The following is a 12,590-nucleotide window of genomic DNA, read 5'->3' as shown; positions in this document are numbered from 1 at the left end:
ATAGTGTTGTAGTGCTTGCCTGATCACATGTGTACATTGCTCTACACTGACTAAATGTAATAGAGTATCCAACATTTCTAGCATGTATCGTTCCCATGGGAACCGCAGCCCTAACTCGTGTCAGTCTGTTCCACGATGCGTTCAGTTGGGCACAACCATTGTTTGTGGTTTAAATAATTTAGCCCGTCAGACTGAGTCAAGTGTGACAATTCAAAGTCAAAAGTCCAGCTTCAGGTTGCGGGTGCCTACCATTAAAAGAAGATTTTCATTTCATGAGCGCCTTTTTGGGATTATGCGTAAACATGGCATGTAAGTCATTTTCAGGGTTCTATTTCAAGCCGTAAAGTGTGCATCTCTCATGTCACTGGAAGATTAATGTTCAATTTTTTTCCGTAGTAGATTTCTCACCAATCAACCAAGAAAAACAATGACACAGTAGCATGTAACACGTGACAGTGGAATGCAAAAACAAATTGAATTTGGGAAAACATAACTCAGATAGATAATTATGCTTTCCGTAAAGCTGGGCCTACCTGTCTCTTTTACTTTTTAAAAATCAGATACAAATAACTTTTGACAACGTTTCAAATGTGACAAGCCTGCTAACAATATTTGCTTTTAGTTGCTTAGATATATTTTGGGAAGAACAGAGTAATGCGTTTTACTGTTGATGATGAGTCACGCATTAGAGACACTGAAAAGGAAAGAGAAAAGCCTTCTCAACCCACCTGATGTTTTAGTGGCAAAATAAACAATGAGCGCGGTCACGTGATAGTTATGCTGTTTGTCAAGACTGTTCAAATAAACAGAGGTTCATCTTCACAGCTTTGTGTGATGTGTGTGATATGGGAATGGTTATGCCGCCTCCCAGTGGTGATGCAATGAAACTACACTCTGGATCCAGCGCACGTTCTTACGTCTCAGCAGGCTGAGGTATGGAGGTGTCGTTTTAAAGGAACAGCTCATCAGTTTTGTGCACTAAGATTAATTAACAAGGAGAAAAATACAGTGAACTCAGTCGCACTGTGTAATGTATTTTGTTTCAGGGAAGGATTTTTTGAAAATTAGTTTTAGTGTTTTGGAGTTTGACCCGGGAAATGTTAAGATATGTCGACTCAACTTTGCTTTTAAAGTCCTGAAAATGCAGGGATAGCCCTTTAACTTAGATTTTTTTTTTAAAACTTCCTTTCAGTTTGTTATGCTAGAGTAGCTAACACAATTTAAAACACTGTAGGTTTGCACAGCATGCCATAGTAGATTTTTGTTAGAGGGTATAGACTGCAAAAAAGACAGTGAAACAAAATGAAAATGTATGGTAGGAACATAATCAAGTTTTTCTTATCATGGTCCAAAAAGCCATGTGCAGTGTTTTATCACTGGAAAGTATCATGATAATGTGGGGAATAACTTCTAGAGATAAATAACTTATGAAGCTAAATGACCACAGTTACAGATAAGGCTTTGTGATTATGTTCTTAAACCTATAAGTCACTGGACAAGGTTTTATAGCAGTTGGATTCCTAATGCACTAGTTTAGAATCCAATAGAAAGAAAGAAAAATTATGATAATGAGCAAACTCTGGGATCACTTAGTCTCCGAGTGCTGCTGCTGCGTTTTTCTCTTCAATCTGTGGTAGTTGTTCTCAGGTCAGAGTCCTTACTGATAGCTGGAGTCCCGCCTATCAGCTGACCCTTAAACCCACCGTGTCATTTTGTAGTGGGGTATATATGAGAATCCTGGGCCCCAGCCATAGGTGTGTGTACCTTTACCTGGCTTCAGCTGCTCTCTAAGCTCCTTGTGGTACAGCCTTCCCTGTGCTGCTGCTGCTGCTGCTGGGACACAAACAGACAAGCTGCACATACTAGCACGCACCACAAACACAGAGACAGAAGGAGAGCAAGCAGCGAAGAAGACAAGAAGACAGACAGACGCACGGTTTGAAGGAGGGAAAACGCACACCACCATGGGCTGTTGTAACAGAAGGTGCGGGCTGATAGCCGGAGCTGTGTTTGGGGCTTTGGTAGCCATCCTGGGAGGCATCCTTATTCCATTGGGTGACAATATCATTCAGGGGACAGTGAAGAAGGTATGGTTTTCAGTTTCACCCTGGCTTAAAGGGTAGGGAGTGACAGAGCGCATCAATGTGAGAGTGTGTGTGCATATGCGGAGATCAAGGTGAATCAGGAGAAATGAGAAGGAAGAGGCGTACATTTGGAAAGATGCTTCAAATGGTAAACACGAGGCTATGCAAAAAGCCAAGTGTGCCTTCTTTTCATCTTCTTGTCATCCATCCAGAAAAATGTGATCGTTTTACAGTAGATCTTTTTTTTTTTCAATGTCGAGTATTCACCTTTTGCATGTGTCAGGAGAGCTGCTGGCCTGCTGGCAGTCCTGAGGAATGTTAAAAATAGCTTGTCTGTGTGTCTGCGGGATTTAGGAAGCCATCATTGAGCCTGGAACGACAGCTTATGAAAACTGGTCTGCTGCAGGGACAAAGGTGTACAGGCAGTTCTGGTTCTTTGACGTGACAAATCCACAGGAGGTTATTCAGCATGGTGCAAAACCAGTGGTAACAGAAAAAGGACCTTATACATACATGTGAGTTTGATTCTGTAACCTCATTTCTATGTCAGTGTCCTGATAACCACTCATTTTGAAACTCATGTAAGAGAATACCTTTCATGCTTCCTAAATTAGCCCAGAATCTCAGTCATCATTTGTTGTCATGTCACAAACAACAGCCTACTTTTGTCTCCTGTTTCAGAACGAGATATCTTGCCAAAGAAAACATTACATTCAACCCCAATGACACCGTCTCCTTCCTGCTGCCTCAGGGTGCTATCTTTGAGCCATCCATGTCGGTGGGACCAGAAGAAGACATTGTCAGCTCACTCAACCTTGCAGTAGTTGTAAGTGTCAGAGCAAGTGTATCTTTCTGTGTGACTTGACTTTACTGCCAGCAGTTACTGTCTTAGTTGATTTTAAGGCCATGCCGACCAGCGCCAAAGGTTTCTTAATGGTAATTTCTTACTTTTGTGGTTTTTACCCTCCAGGGTTAATCTTTTGAATAGTTTTACATGGCTGAAAACTACTGAGAAAGGGAAGGGTTTGAGGAAAAAAGTCCTGCTTGCACTCTATCAAAGAATGAGAACATCACTGAGGGTCCAGATCTCCAGAAAAGTCCACAAAGGATACAGATTTATTATTAGAAGAAGGATTAAAAAATATATATTTACAAGTAACTCACTGTATCTCATGAGTGTTTGAGTGGTAATCTTGCAAAAAATACTCGTTTTTAAATTTAAACATATCTAAACCTAAGGGTTGCTCTATCAGCAATTAAGTACGATAGCAAATGCTGCAGATAATTAATTTCAGTGTTCTCGGAATATTTCTCACGTGGCAAATTCCATTGCACCACTTTTGCCTTTTGCACTTGAGAACAAATGACTGGGAAGAAGTGTTTGTGTTTACTCTGACGAAGCACATTTATGCAGTTACGTGGTTGAAGTTTGTAGTTCTGTATACATCCTGCAATTATGTGATGTTACTAAATTATTGGTTATGGACATTAATGTATGTATGCACACAAAGTAGCTACTGAGACACCAATCTCTGTTGTTGGTGTGTTTTTACATTGTGGACTACTATTCTGCCCTACAAAGCAAAAAGGCAGTAACTATGCAGAGTGCAGAACTGAGAAAAAAATTCCAAAACGACACACATTTGAGATAAGATCTTTTGTCACATAACAAAGGATGCCTTGAATGTCATGAAAATGACAATAACTCATTTTCGTCCAAAAATGCAGTGACTGCCTTTTTGCTTTGTAGGGCAGTATTATACTCTATCAATCCGTCAAAAGGGGAAATTCATATGGCTGAAAAAAGTCATCTATATGTATAGTGAATGTGAATCTCATGAATCATGCCTTATTGCCAACTGAGACAGAACCGCCATCTTGTAAGGATTGATCTCCCATTAATTCTATCTTCAAGCATTATTGTTCGTTTAGCTTTTGTTTTGTTTTTCTAAAAATGGTCCAATCTGGTGAAGAAGGAAAGAGACGGAGAAAGGAAAAGGAAATAGTGGATGGCCCTTACAAGGAGAAACTGAACTGTGTTGCTGAGTGCCAGATTAGCTGATTACCAAGGCAGTGCTCTTCCAAAATCTGATCCCCCACAAAATTCCTCCCCCGTTTTTGGCCAGTTTATTAAAAGTACACAAATTATTCCACTAATCCTTCCGGACACATTCATTCGTGTGTTCGGTTTCTGGAGTGCAGAGGGTTCCATGAGATGCAGATAATCTAAATATGCTATATTTAAAAAAAATATTTAAAGTGTTTTTTTGTTTTTATCTTCAGATTGAAGTAAATTGACTTGTTTAACATTTCGAGGAGTAGAAATGGACTGAGATAGGATTTTAGAGGCTGATCCTACAGTCTGATCATAAAAATACTTTAGTTAAGCTAGAATTCAGGGTCTCAGAGGAAGTGACAACACCATATGGTGTCTAAACATACATACTCATGACAAATAACTCAATTAATTTGATTTGTGATGTCAGTAAACATAATCTTGACGCGTTTATGGTCTTAGTGACTGTTTTCATGTCTTATTCAATGGAGCATAATGTACATTTTGAGTTCTTTGTTCCATTTAGCGTAAAATAGAAGATAAAGTATGAAATGCACAAGGGTGATGCTATATTAAGACTGACAAGCCCAATGGGAGTGTATTGTTTCCACAGTCGCAGTCGGATCCGCTGCTCGCTGATAACTTTAGACTTTAAAGGATCAAGATGGTGTCGGCCTCAAGGCTTTAGTGAGACTGCAAATCAGTGAATGACATCACATCGAACTTTTCCACACGTAGCAGTTTTTGGCATCCCGCTTTATTCTCACAAACAGGTACAAAATAAAACACCCACATGTCACATACATCAAAATCAAAATTTAGAAGGTCATATTTGAACTCGTGAAATTTTTTCTGACCCCAAGCAAGCAATTTTGTTGGCGACACCTTACCAAGCTGCAACAGAAAACTAAAAAGGATGATAAAACTAGGACTAGGAATTTGAAGTCCAGTTTTTTAGGCTGGTGTGTGATCAACTGCAACCCACTTGCTGTGTGGACTATTGCTCTGAAATCTACTTGCTCCGGCTGACTTTTTGGCAGAATGCCCTGTGCCTGAAAGGCTTCTGGGAACACAGCTTTCTGGCAGAAGGAGGAAAATGTTTTCTCCAAAGTCATCTGGGTGTCGCTTAATCTTTTAGCCCTTTAAATTGTGAGCGTAAAGCCAGTATGAGTTAGAAGACAGAATGGCTGAAATTATGTTTAGTTTGAGAAATGCTGGAATTTTCTTTGAAGTTAGTCAACTAAAATTCCAAAAGTAGCCAAATTTAAAACAGAAACTGATCAAAAAAGGAAATGGTATGAATCTAAGCCTGTATCTTGAATTTAAAGATACTCCTGAGGTGACAAGAACAACGACACGCTTCTGTCTTGCTTTGGACTATGGATATTAGAAATGACTCAGAGATGATATCTCATAAATGCTGGCTTTATTTGTTTTATGGACAGACTTTTATTGTCTTCAAACAATGGGTGTAAGCAAAGCAAAGGCTGGTGTATGCTTGTTATTGTGGAAAATCATACTCATAAAAGGATTGTTTTCTGGCTCATCTCCTGAGGCGACAGCTTCGTTTGACTGAACAGCAGTTTTTGCATGTTTTATTGTGTTATTTTTATATATATATACAGTATATATATATTTTTTATGTGTATTGTTATGGAACCGTACTGGTGCCTGCAAAGACAAAGATTTTCATTGACAAATAAGTTTTCCAAATATAAGTGTTCATTTTTCCACATCCATTTTTCAGGGAGCTTATTCACTGATTCCAGAGTCGCTTCATTTAGTTCTGGAGACAATGATCAAAACAAGCAATTCCTCATTGTTCCAGTACCGCACAGTGAGGGAACTGCTGTGGGGCTACAGAGATCCTCTATTGAAAGAAACTGTGGGTTTATTTGCACCTGTAAGTAAACACTTTAGACATCATAAGGATAACAGAGGATATCTGATAAACAGCTACGTGTTTGAAATGCAGTTATTTGATATCTCTATCTCTCCTAGTACAATGATACTTTTGATGGCCCCTACAAAGTATTCACCGGCAAGGATGACATCTCAAAAGTGGGACTAATCGACACATGGAGAGGAGCCGAGTGAGTTCATTCAGAGAGACAGAGCTACTTGAGAGAGTCTTGAGTTGAAGTTTTTGTTATTTGATCTTGATGTGGAATTTTGTAAAGTGGGACTTTGTGAAATATGTTTTCAGCAGTTAAATTGAAAAAGTGAAGGTTCGACTAGTTTTGCTTTGTGCCACAGGAGCTTAAAGTTTTGGAATGACCCATATTGCGACATGATCAACGGAACAGGTCAGGTTCACACTAATATTTTTACTGGCAGAATGCAGATAAGTCTCCTGCATGACTCGATTTTCTCTCCTTTTTCTCTTAGATGCTACATCCTTCCCTCCATTTGTGGAAAAGAAAAAGCCCCTCTATTTCTTCTCATCAGACATTTGCAGGTGATAAAGGGTTTCACTGATTTGGAGCTGTTTGCCGGATTCGTTAAGTGGGATATTCAGTGCAAGATTTAGAAGAGCTGTAACTTTTGGGCTTTTTTCCCCCGTCAGTGACCACTAGAGGTCAGAGCTTTCCTCTGAAGTCTTAACCAAATAAGGCTGCTCAATAATGCTGAAGAAAATCGGTACATGAACTGGACCGGCCCTTTTACTGTTTTGTCTTCAGGTCTGTGTCAGCCAGCTATGAGAAGACAGTAAATCTGAAAGGGATTGAAGTATATCGTTACTCCCTCCTCCCGTCCACCCTTGCCTCCCCTGTGGACAACCCAGACAACAAGTGTTTCTGCAAAAACATGAAGACCACCAAGAACTGCACCTTGGCCGGAGTACTGGACCTCAGTTCTTGTCAAGACGGTCAGTTACTATTGTTTTTTTATGCACAACATATCCAGATTTCAGCGAGAATTTAGGGCAGACCACTGTTTTGCTGCTTTATCTGACGCAACAACAAGTCATCTTGAATTGTAACTCTCTCCTGCCAACTGAACAGGAAGACCCATCTACATCTCGCTGGCCCACTTCCTTCATGGCAGTCAATCACTGCTGGAAGACGTGGTTGGCATCAGCCCCAGCGTGGAGCACCATGAAACCTTCCTGGATGTAGAACCTGTATGAGCCTATGTTTGACAGATCGATATTTGTTGTAGCTTTAGCACAAGTTAACTTTTAGATGGTAATAATTCTTTTGTCATATTTTTCCACCAGACCACTGGGTTTACTCTGAATTTTGCCAAAAGAATTCAAGTGAATATGATGTATGGACCATCAAAAGTCATCACGTAAGTTGTGACCCTAACCCTAACTTCTGAAATAATCTTGAGGAATGTTTTGTTTGTTTGAAAGTTTGTGAAGGTTTTAGAGGTCTTTTTTGGATGATCCCCTCACCTTTAGTTTATAATCTAGCTTTTTCTGCATGTAAAATCTTGAAAAGTTTCAAAGTTCCGTTCCTCAACAGAGGCTGGGTTTCAATTGACTAGTTCTGACAAATCAGAAGGGGATTTTTTGAAAAGCTGCCAAAAGAAATGTAATTTTAACACATTTACATTAACAGCCTTAAAGTGAATGAGCAAGGCTTCGTAGTGTTGCAGAGACATGTATCGGTGGCGTTGCCATTGCTTGTAATTCAGTGGAAGAAGTTGTTCCGATGAGAAACAAACCTCGAGGAGGAAAAAAAAAACAATAACTGTGTTGGGCATCCATAAGAAAAACATCATATTTAGGAGTTTATTTGAGTTAAATGTTTGCTTGCTCCAGCCAGAAACAGTGGGTGAGCCATGTCATTTTAATCACGGGCCAGGCCAGGTCATTCACAAAGTTGTATTAACTTCCCCCAATGTGCATCAAGTCTTCTTCAAAACAGGCAAAACCCACCTTAAAGGGATAGTTCGCCTATTTGACATGAAGCTGTATGACATCCCATACTAGCAATATTGTTTAAGAACATTTTCTTACCCCCTGCTGTGTCCTGTGAGCCGAGTTCCAGCCTCGTTTTGGCGTTGATGAAGGTAGTCCGGCTAGTTGGCTGGGGGCACAAAAATAAAGCGTTTTTCTTCTCAAAACAGTAATACATTTGCAGCACAAAATCGTTCTCCAGGAAAAAGTCAGACTTTACAATCGCTTGGCACTATTTTCTCTCCCTTTGTATCACTGCGTGCAGCCACCTGCCGACAGCCGCGCCTGTTACGATGTTTACTGCTCGGTCTGCACTTCGGTCTGCACGGTCCACACAGCACGCAGTGATACGAAGGGAGAGAAAATAGCGCCAAGCGATTGTGAGGTCTGACTTTTTCCTGGAGAAAGATTTTGTGATGCAAATGTATTACTCTTTTGAATGCATATTGTTTTGAGAAGCAAAACTCTTTAGTTTTGTAACCCCAGCCAACTAGCCTGACTACCTTCGTCAACACCAAAACGAGGCTGGAACTCGGCTCACAGCACGCAGTGGGGTAAGAAAATGTCCATAAACAATATTGCTAGTATGGGATATCATACAGCTTCATGTCAAAAGAGGTGAACTATCCCTTTAAAAGAGCTTATAAACTTTTGAAGAGTTGGCAAATGACTGTTTCCAGTCAACTCTTATTATTCACAACTTCTAAATGCAAATCAAAATGGCAATGGAAACCAAGCTAAAGAGAGGATGCTAATCCTGAGCTTAATGTTACAGCAAAGAATGAGCAGCTACCTTGTACTCCACCATTTTAGACCAATGAACTGGTCAACCAGAGCAGATTGGGCTCTTTTGGGAGGGGTCCTTATGGCCCTCAAATAACAAACTAACGTCCAAGAACCAGCAAAGATGAAAGGGTCCTCTTCTGTGGCCCTCTTGGATTACCTGTGTCTAAGTAAAAATCACTTGAACACACCACAAATACCTGGTTGGCACAGCTGGCGCCGAGGATGTGAGATATATGCTTGCACAAGAGGACATACTCCAGTGCAAAAGTGTGCAGTGGTTTATATATTTTAATCAATAACATTCTTTACAGTGGACCATGAACCAAAATGATGGGCTTTGATGGCCATGTTTTTTTCAACAGTAAACCTCGAAAAGATTGCCGGCTAAATTCCAAAATGACATGGCTCAGCAAAATGTATCTGTGGTTTTATGGGGCTGACTGTATTTGCTTAGCTATGTCATGGCTTTATATGGACTGCCATCTTAGTGTTGTATACTTACATGAAAGACGTATTAAAGCATACTTCTATCAAACAGTCAAAGAAAGAGAGTTTGAGGTCGAATCGTGCACTGAATATCAAATAATGATATGAAATAATCTCCCAACAGGGTGCTTAAGAACGTCAAAGACTATACCATATTTCCTATTGTTTGGATGAATGAGGTAAGATGAAGAATGAAAAATTAAGCAGTCATGAGGACTATAAATCAGAAGTAAATCAGTGACTATTTCTGCTCTGTGTCCGGACAGACGGCGATGTTGGATGACGAAACTGCTGACTTATTTAAGAAGGAGCTTATATCTCCCATCCAGATGTTGGAGACGATTCAAAACGTACTGCTGGGTGTAGGTGTGGCCATCTTTGTCCTGTGTCTCATCTCCTACTGTGTGGTGAAGAGGAGACATGACAAGCACATCGCGTAAAAGAGCACAGTGCATTCTAGCTGCTATGGAACATCCACCCTTTTGATATAGACTTGCACTTTTTTTGTAATTTCACTGTTATTTATCATGTCATACCTCCATTTATATCACAGGAGGGGAATACTGTGATTCTATGAAGCTCAACAGCTGAGTTCCTTACCGAGTTCATTTCAATTGAAAACACTGTAACATTAACTGTATCAGGGATTTCTTGAGGGAGAGCAAGTGGAAACTCCTCTCAGATGTGAAGAAATCCTTCGGGGTTTGTTTGACATCCACATGACAGAAATGTACACAGATCTAATATTGCGCAAATGTTCATAATCTTTGCTGAACCACTGTGTTCAAAATAAATAAAAGCTGAGAAAGGGAGTTTTTCTATCAGACGTCTTGTTCCTTGTACAGGATTGTTCCACCTTTGCACCAGACTGTGAAAACGGGTCTCCATCCCTCTCAGCTCAAACACAGTTCAGACCACTCCAGTGCTGATTCAAATTTCTGCATTGTGTTCACTTTCCTCTTTACCTTGAGTGACCCATCACTAACATAGAGCTGGAGGTTGATTTTTATGCGATCATGAATGTTACCATGGTTTGTTTGCGGAGAGAGAAGTATTTCTGGACAACAGGAGGCCACTTTTTGTTTTAATGGGCTTTAAATGACCCTTAGCAAGCTCTCAGGAAGTGAATTAGATATAGTGATCACAACTAAGATGGAGTAAAAAGTCCAGTATGCAATGTTTGTATGAACAAAGCATGGGTCAAACACGGGCAGTTAGCAACGGAAGCAGACTTAACAGGCAAGCAGAAGGTAGAACCCCAAAACGCTCTGACTAGTTAGATAGGTGAGATCCAAAAGAAAGAACCAGCGGCAGAGATAAGGCGATGGGAAAAACTGGTAACAAGAAGAGATCATAAAAAATAAAGAACTGACTCAGAACAAAAGGCTGTGGAGGAACAGTCGTATAATCACCCAAACACAAAACAGGCAACAGGAAATAAAAACCGAAAATGTACAAGGCAAAAACAACAAGAAAATCGAATAAAACAGGAAGTAAAGGCAAGGCTGTCTGAAATAGAAAGGGGCAGAGAAATCAAAATGAGACAGCAAATTCAATGAAAACCATTACACAGCGTCATATGGGTGCGTTCGGCCTGAATCTTGATTATCACACATGGAGGGTTTTAATGTGATTTGAACAGTCATCTCTTTTGTCTGAAAATCTTATGTTTGCTAAGCTTTAGCGTTCTAATTCATATTTAAATGCTTGTATTTTCCTGAAACTACTCACGTAATGAGTTCGGAAATGTTACCCGTCAGCTCTCTTATCAAGAAAGTCTTGTTTCAAGAAACGGTCACTCCAGCTCAGTGTAAAGGAGGCAAAATGTAACATCACCCGTACTAAAGAGCTATCTGGTGTTTTTACATTTTAGTGTTGGTGCACAGCAATGACATTTTTTTACATGCCCTTTTCACATGAATAATCGCCTCAGGAAATTGATTTTTTATTTTTTTTTGTTTTCCTGGCTGTTGAGAAAAGTTGTACATGGCATGTTACAGAAAGCAGCATGGATGCCAGTGACCATCACTTTTATGTTAGTGTCCTCCAGATGCCAACTAATACAGCTTCTTTAAGGCTGTATTGTCCTATTTGCCAAAGCGAATGGCCGATATAGATTTTTATGTATGTTAGACAGTATATTGAGTCGAGTTCTATCACAACAACAAGAAATGATCTGCTCCCTAGTACAGAATCGGTAACATTGGTGCTTATCAATACTATTACTATTCTCCCGAAAAGTAACATTTTACATCTAACCAATTAGATATAAATGGTTTTGAAAAAACAAGAGAAATGAAAGCCTAACAGTAGTTTGATTGACACAAAGAATAGTTTCACACATCTGTCACTGCTTATATTTCCTCAGCAACACCACTGCTTTACCCCCTTTGATACCTGCCTTTTTAGTGGTTATACTTTGATTGCTTTTAGTGCTATTACTGTACTAAAGTTGTGCCACTATCTTGATGCCAAGTGCTTTGGGTGAAGACTGCAGAGTCCAGTGGGCCTCAAACACAGGTATAAATGGTTATAGTGCTGTGTTGATGTGTGCGTTTGCACAGGCAACTGCCAGCGCTGTTAGCATTATAGCTGCTGATATGATCGATAAGCTCAGACGCTGATCAGCAAAGATGATCATTTAAGAAATGGCAAAAATCCGCTAAATTAATCGTCCAACTGATTAATCTGTTAAACTGAAGTCTCTTCAAACAATGTTTATACAGTGCTTCATTGGAAGCAACTTGTGGGTAAGACGTCAAAGGTAAGGCAGTTTGTTGACTTTGTACAAAGCTATGGTCTTACTCTGCAAAGATAACAAATTTGCAGACTCACATTCTAGCTTGCGCAGAGGCACGGCAACGTCATGTTTACAATGTCTTCTTACTGCTAACTATTTGGCACACGAGTAACAGTCCTCTCTAGATAGTCAAAGCAAGTCTGTGTCTTAAAGTAAAACTACACTTTGATGTGACACATGGGGGTTGTAAGTAAGTAAAATTGACAAAATGAAATTGTTGATTTGAGTGTGTTAGGATGAGACATTAGATTAACGTTGTAGATTAACATGTGGCCATTTTCTGTTCCTAAATCAAGTCTGAGTCTGGCAGGGCACCCACCAGAATTGATCACAGCATCCATAAAGTAGCCAGCAATGATTTTAGGGTCGTTGCTTGTTTTGTAAGCTTCCAGCCACATCATCTTTCTGGAAAATCCATCGATGCATCCACTGATTGCAACTCCATATGACTTCAGCTTATCGTAGCCATCA

At 39.9% G+C, this 12,590-nt stretch overlaps 1 protein-coding gene across 1 annotated transcript; it reads left to right on the top strand.

The window, feature by feature from the left end:
* Nucleotides 1–1,845: 1,845 nt before the first annotated feature.
* Nucleotides 1,846–10,125, top strand: cd36 (CD36 molecule (CD36 blood group)). Its single transcript, XM_075472493.1, has 12 exons — nucleotides 1,846–2,087; nucleotides 2,439–2,599; nucleotides 2,766–2,910; nucleotides 5,888–6,043; nucleotides 6,142–6,233; nucleotides 6,397–6,446; nucleotides 6,529–6,598; nucleotides 6,822–7,009; nucleotides 7,146–7,264; nucleotides 7,361–7,434; nucleotides 9,444–9,498; nucleotides 9,586–10,125. Exons 1-12 carry the CDS (start codon nucleotides 1,965–1,967, stop codon nucleotides 9,757–9,759), a joined length of 1,407 nt encoding a protein of 468 aa, XP_075328608.1. The 5' UTR covers nucleotides 1,846–1,964; the 3' UTR covers nucleotides 9,760–10,125.
* The last annotated feature ends 2,465 nt before the right edge of the window (nucleotides 10,126–12,590 follow it).

This window comes from Odontesthes bonariensis, chromosome 8 (assembly GCF_027942865.1).
Source record: "Odontesthes bonariensis isolate fOdoBon6 chromosome 8, fOdoBon6.hap1, whole genome shotgun sequence".
In the NCBI taxonomy this organism is placed as follows: Eukaryota; Metazoa; Chordata; class Actinopteri; order Atheriniformes; family Atherinopsidae; genus Odontesthes; species Odontesthes bonariensis.
The sequence above is the reverse complement of the archived record's forward strand: the minus strand, read 5'-3'. Positions and strand labels throughout refer to the sequence as shown.

Bases quoted from the DNA above. Each gene is read 5' to 3' on its own strand.
- cd36 (XM_075472493.1), top strand. From the start codon at position 1,965: ATGGGCTGTTGTAACAGAAGGTGCGGGCTGATAGCCGGAGCTGTGTTT. The intron at 2,088-2,438 runs GTATGGTTTTCA...TGCGGGATTTAG, and splicing joins TTCAGGGGACAGTGAAGAAG to GAAGCCATCATTGAGCCTGG. The intron at 7,265-7,360 runs GTATGAGCCTAT...TTTTTCCACCAG, and splicing joins CCTTCCTGGATGTAGAACCT to ACCACTGGGTTTACTCTGAA.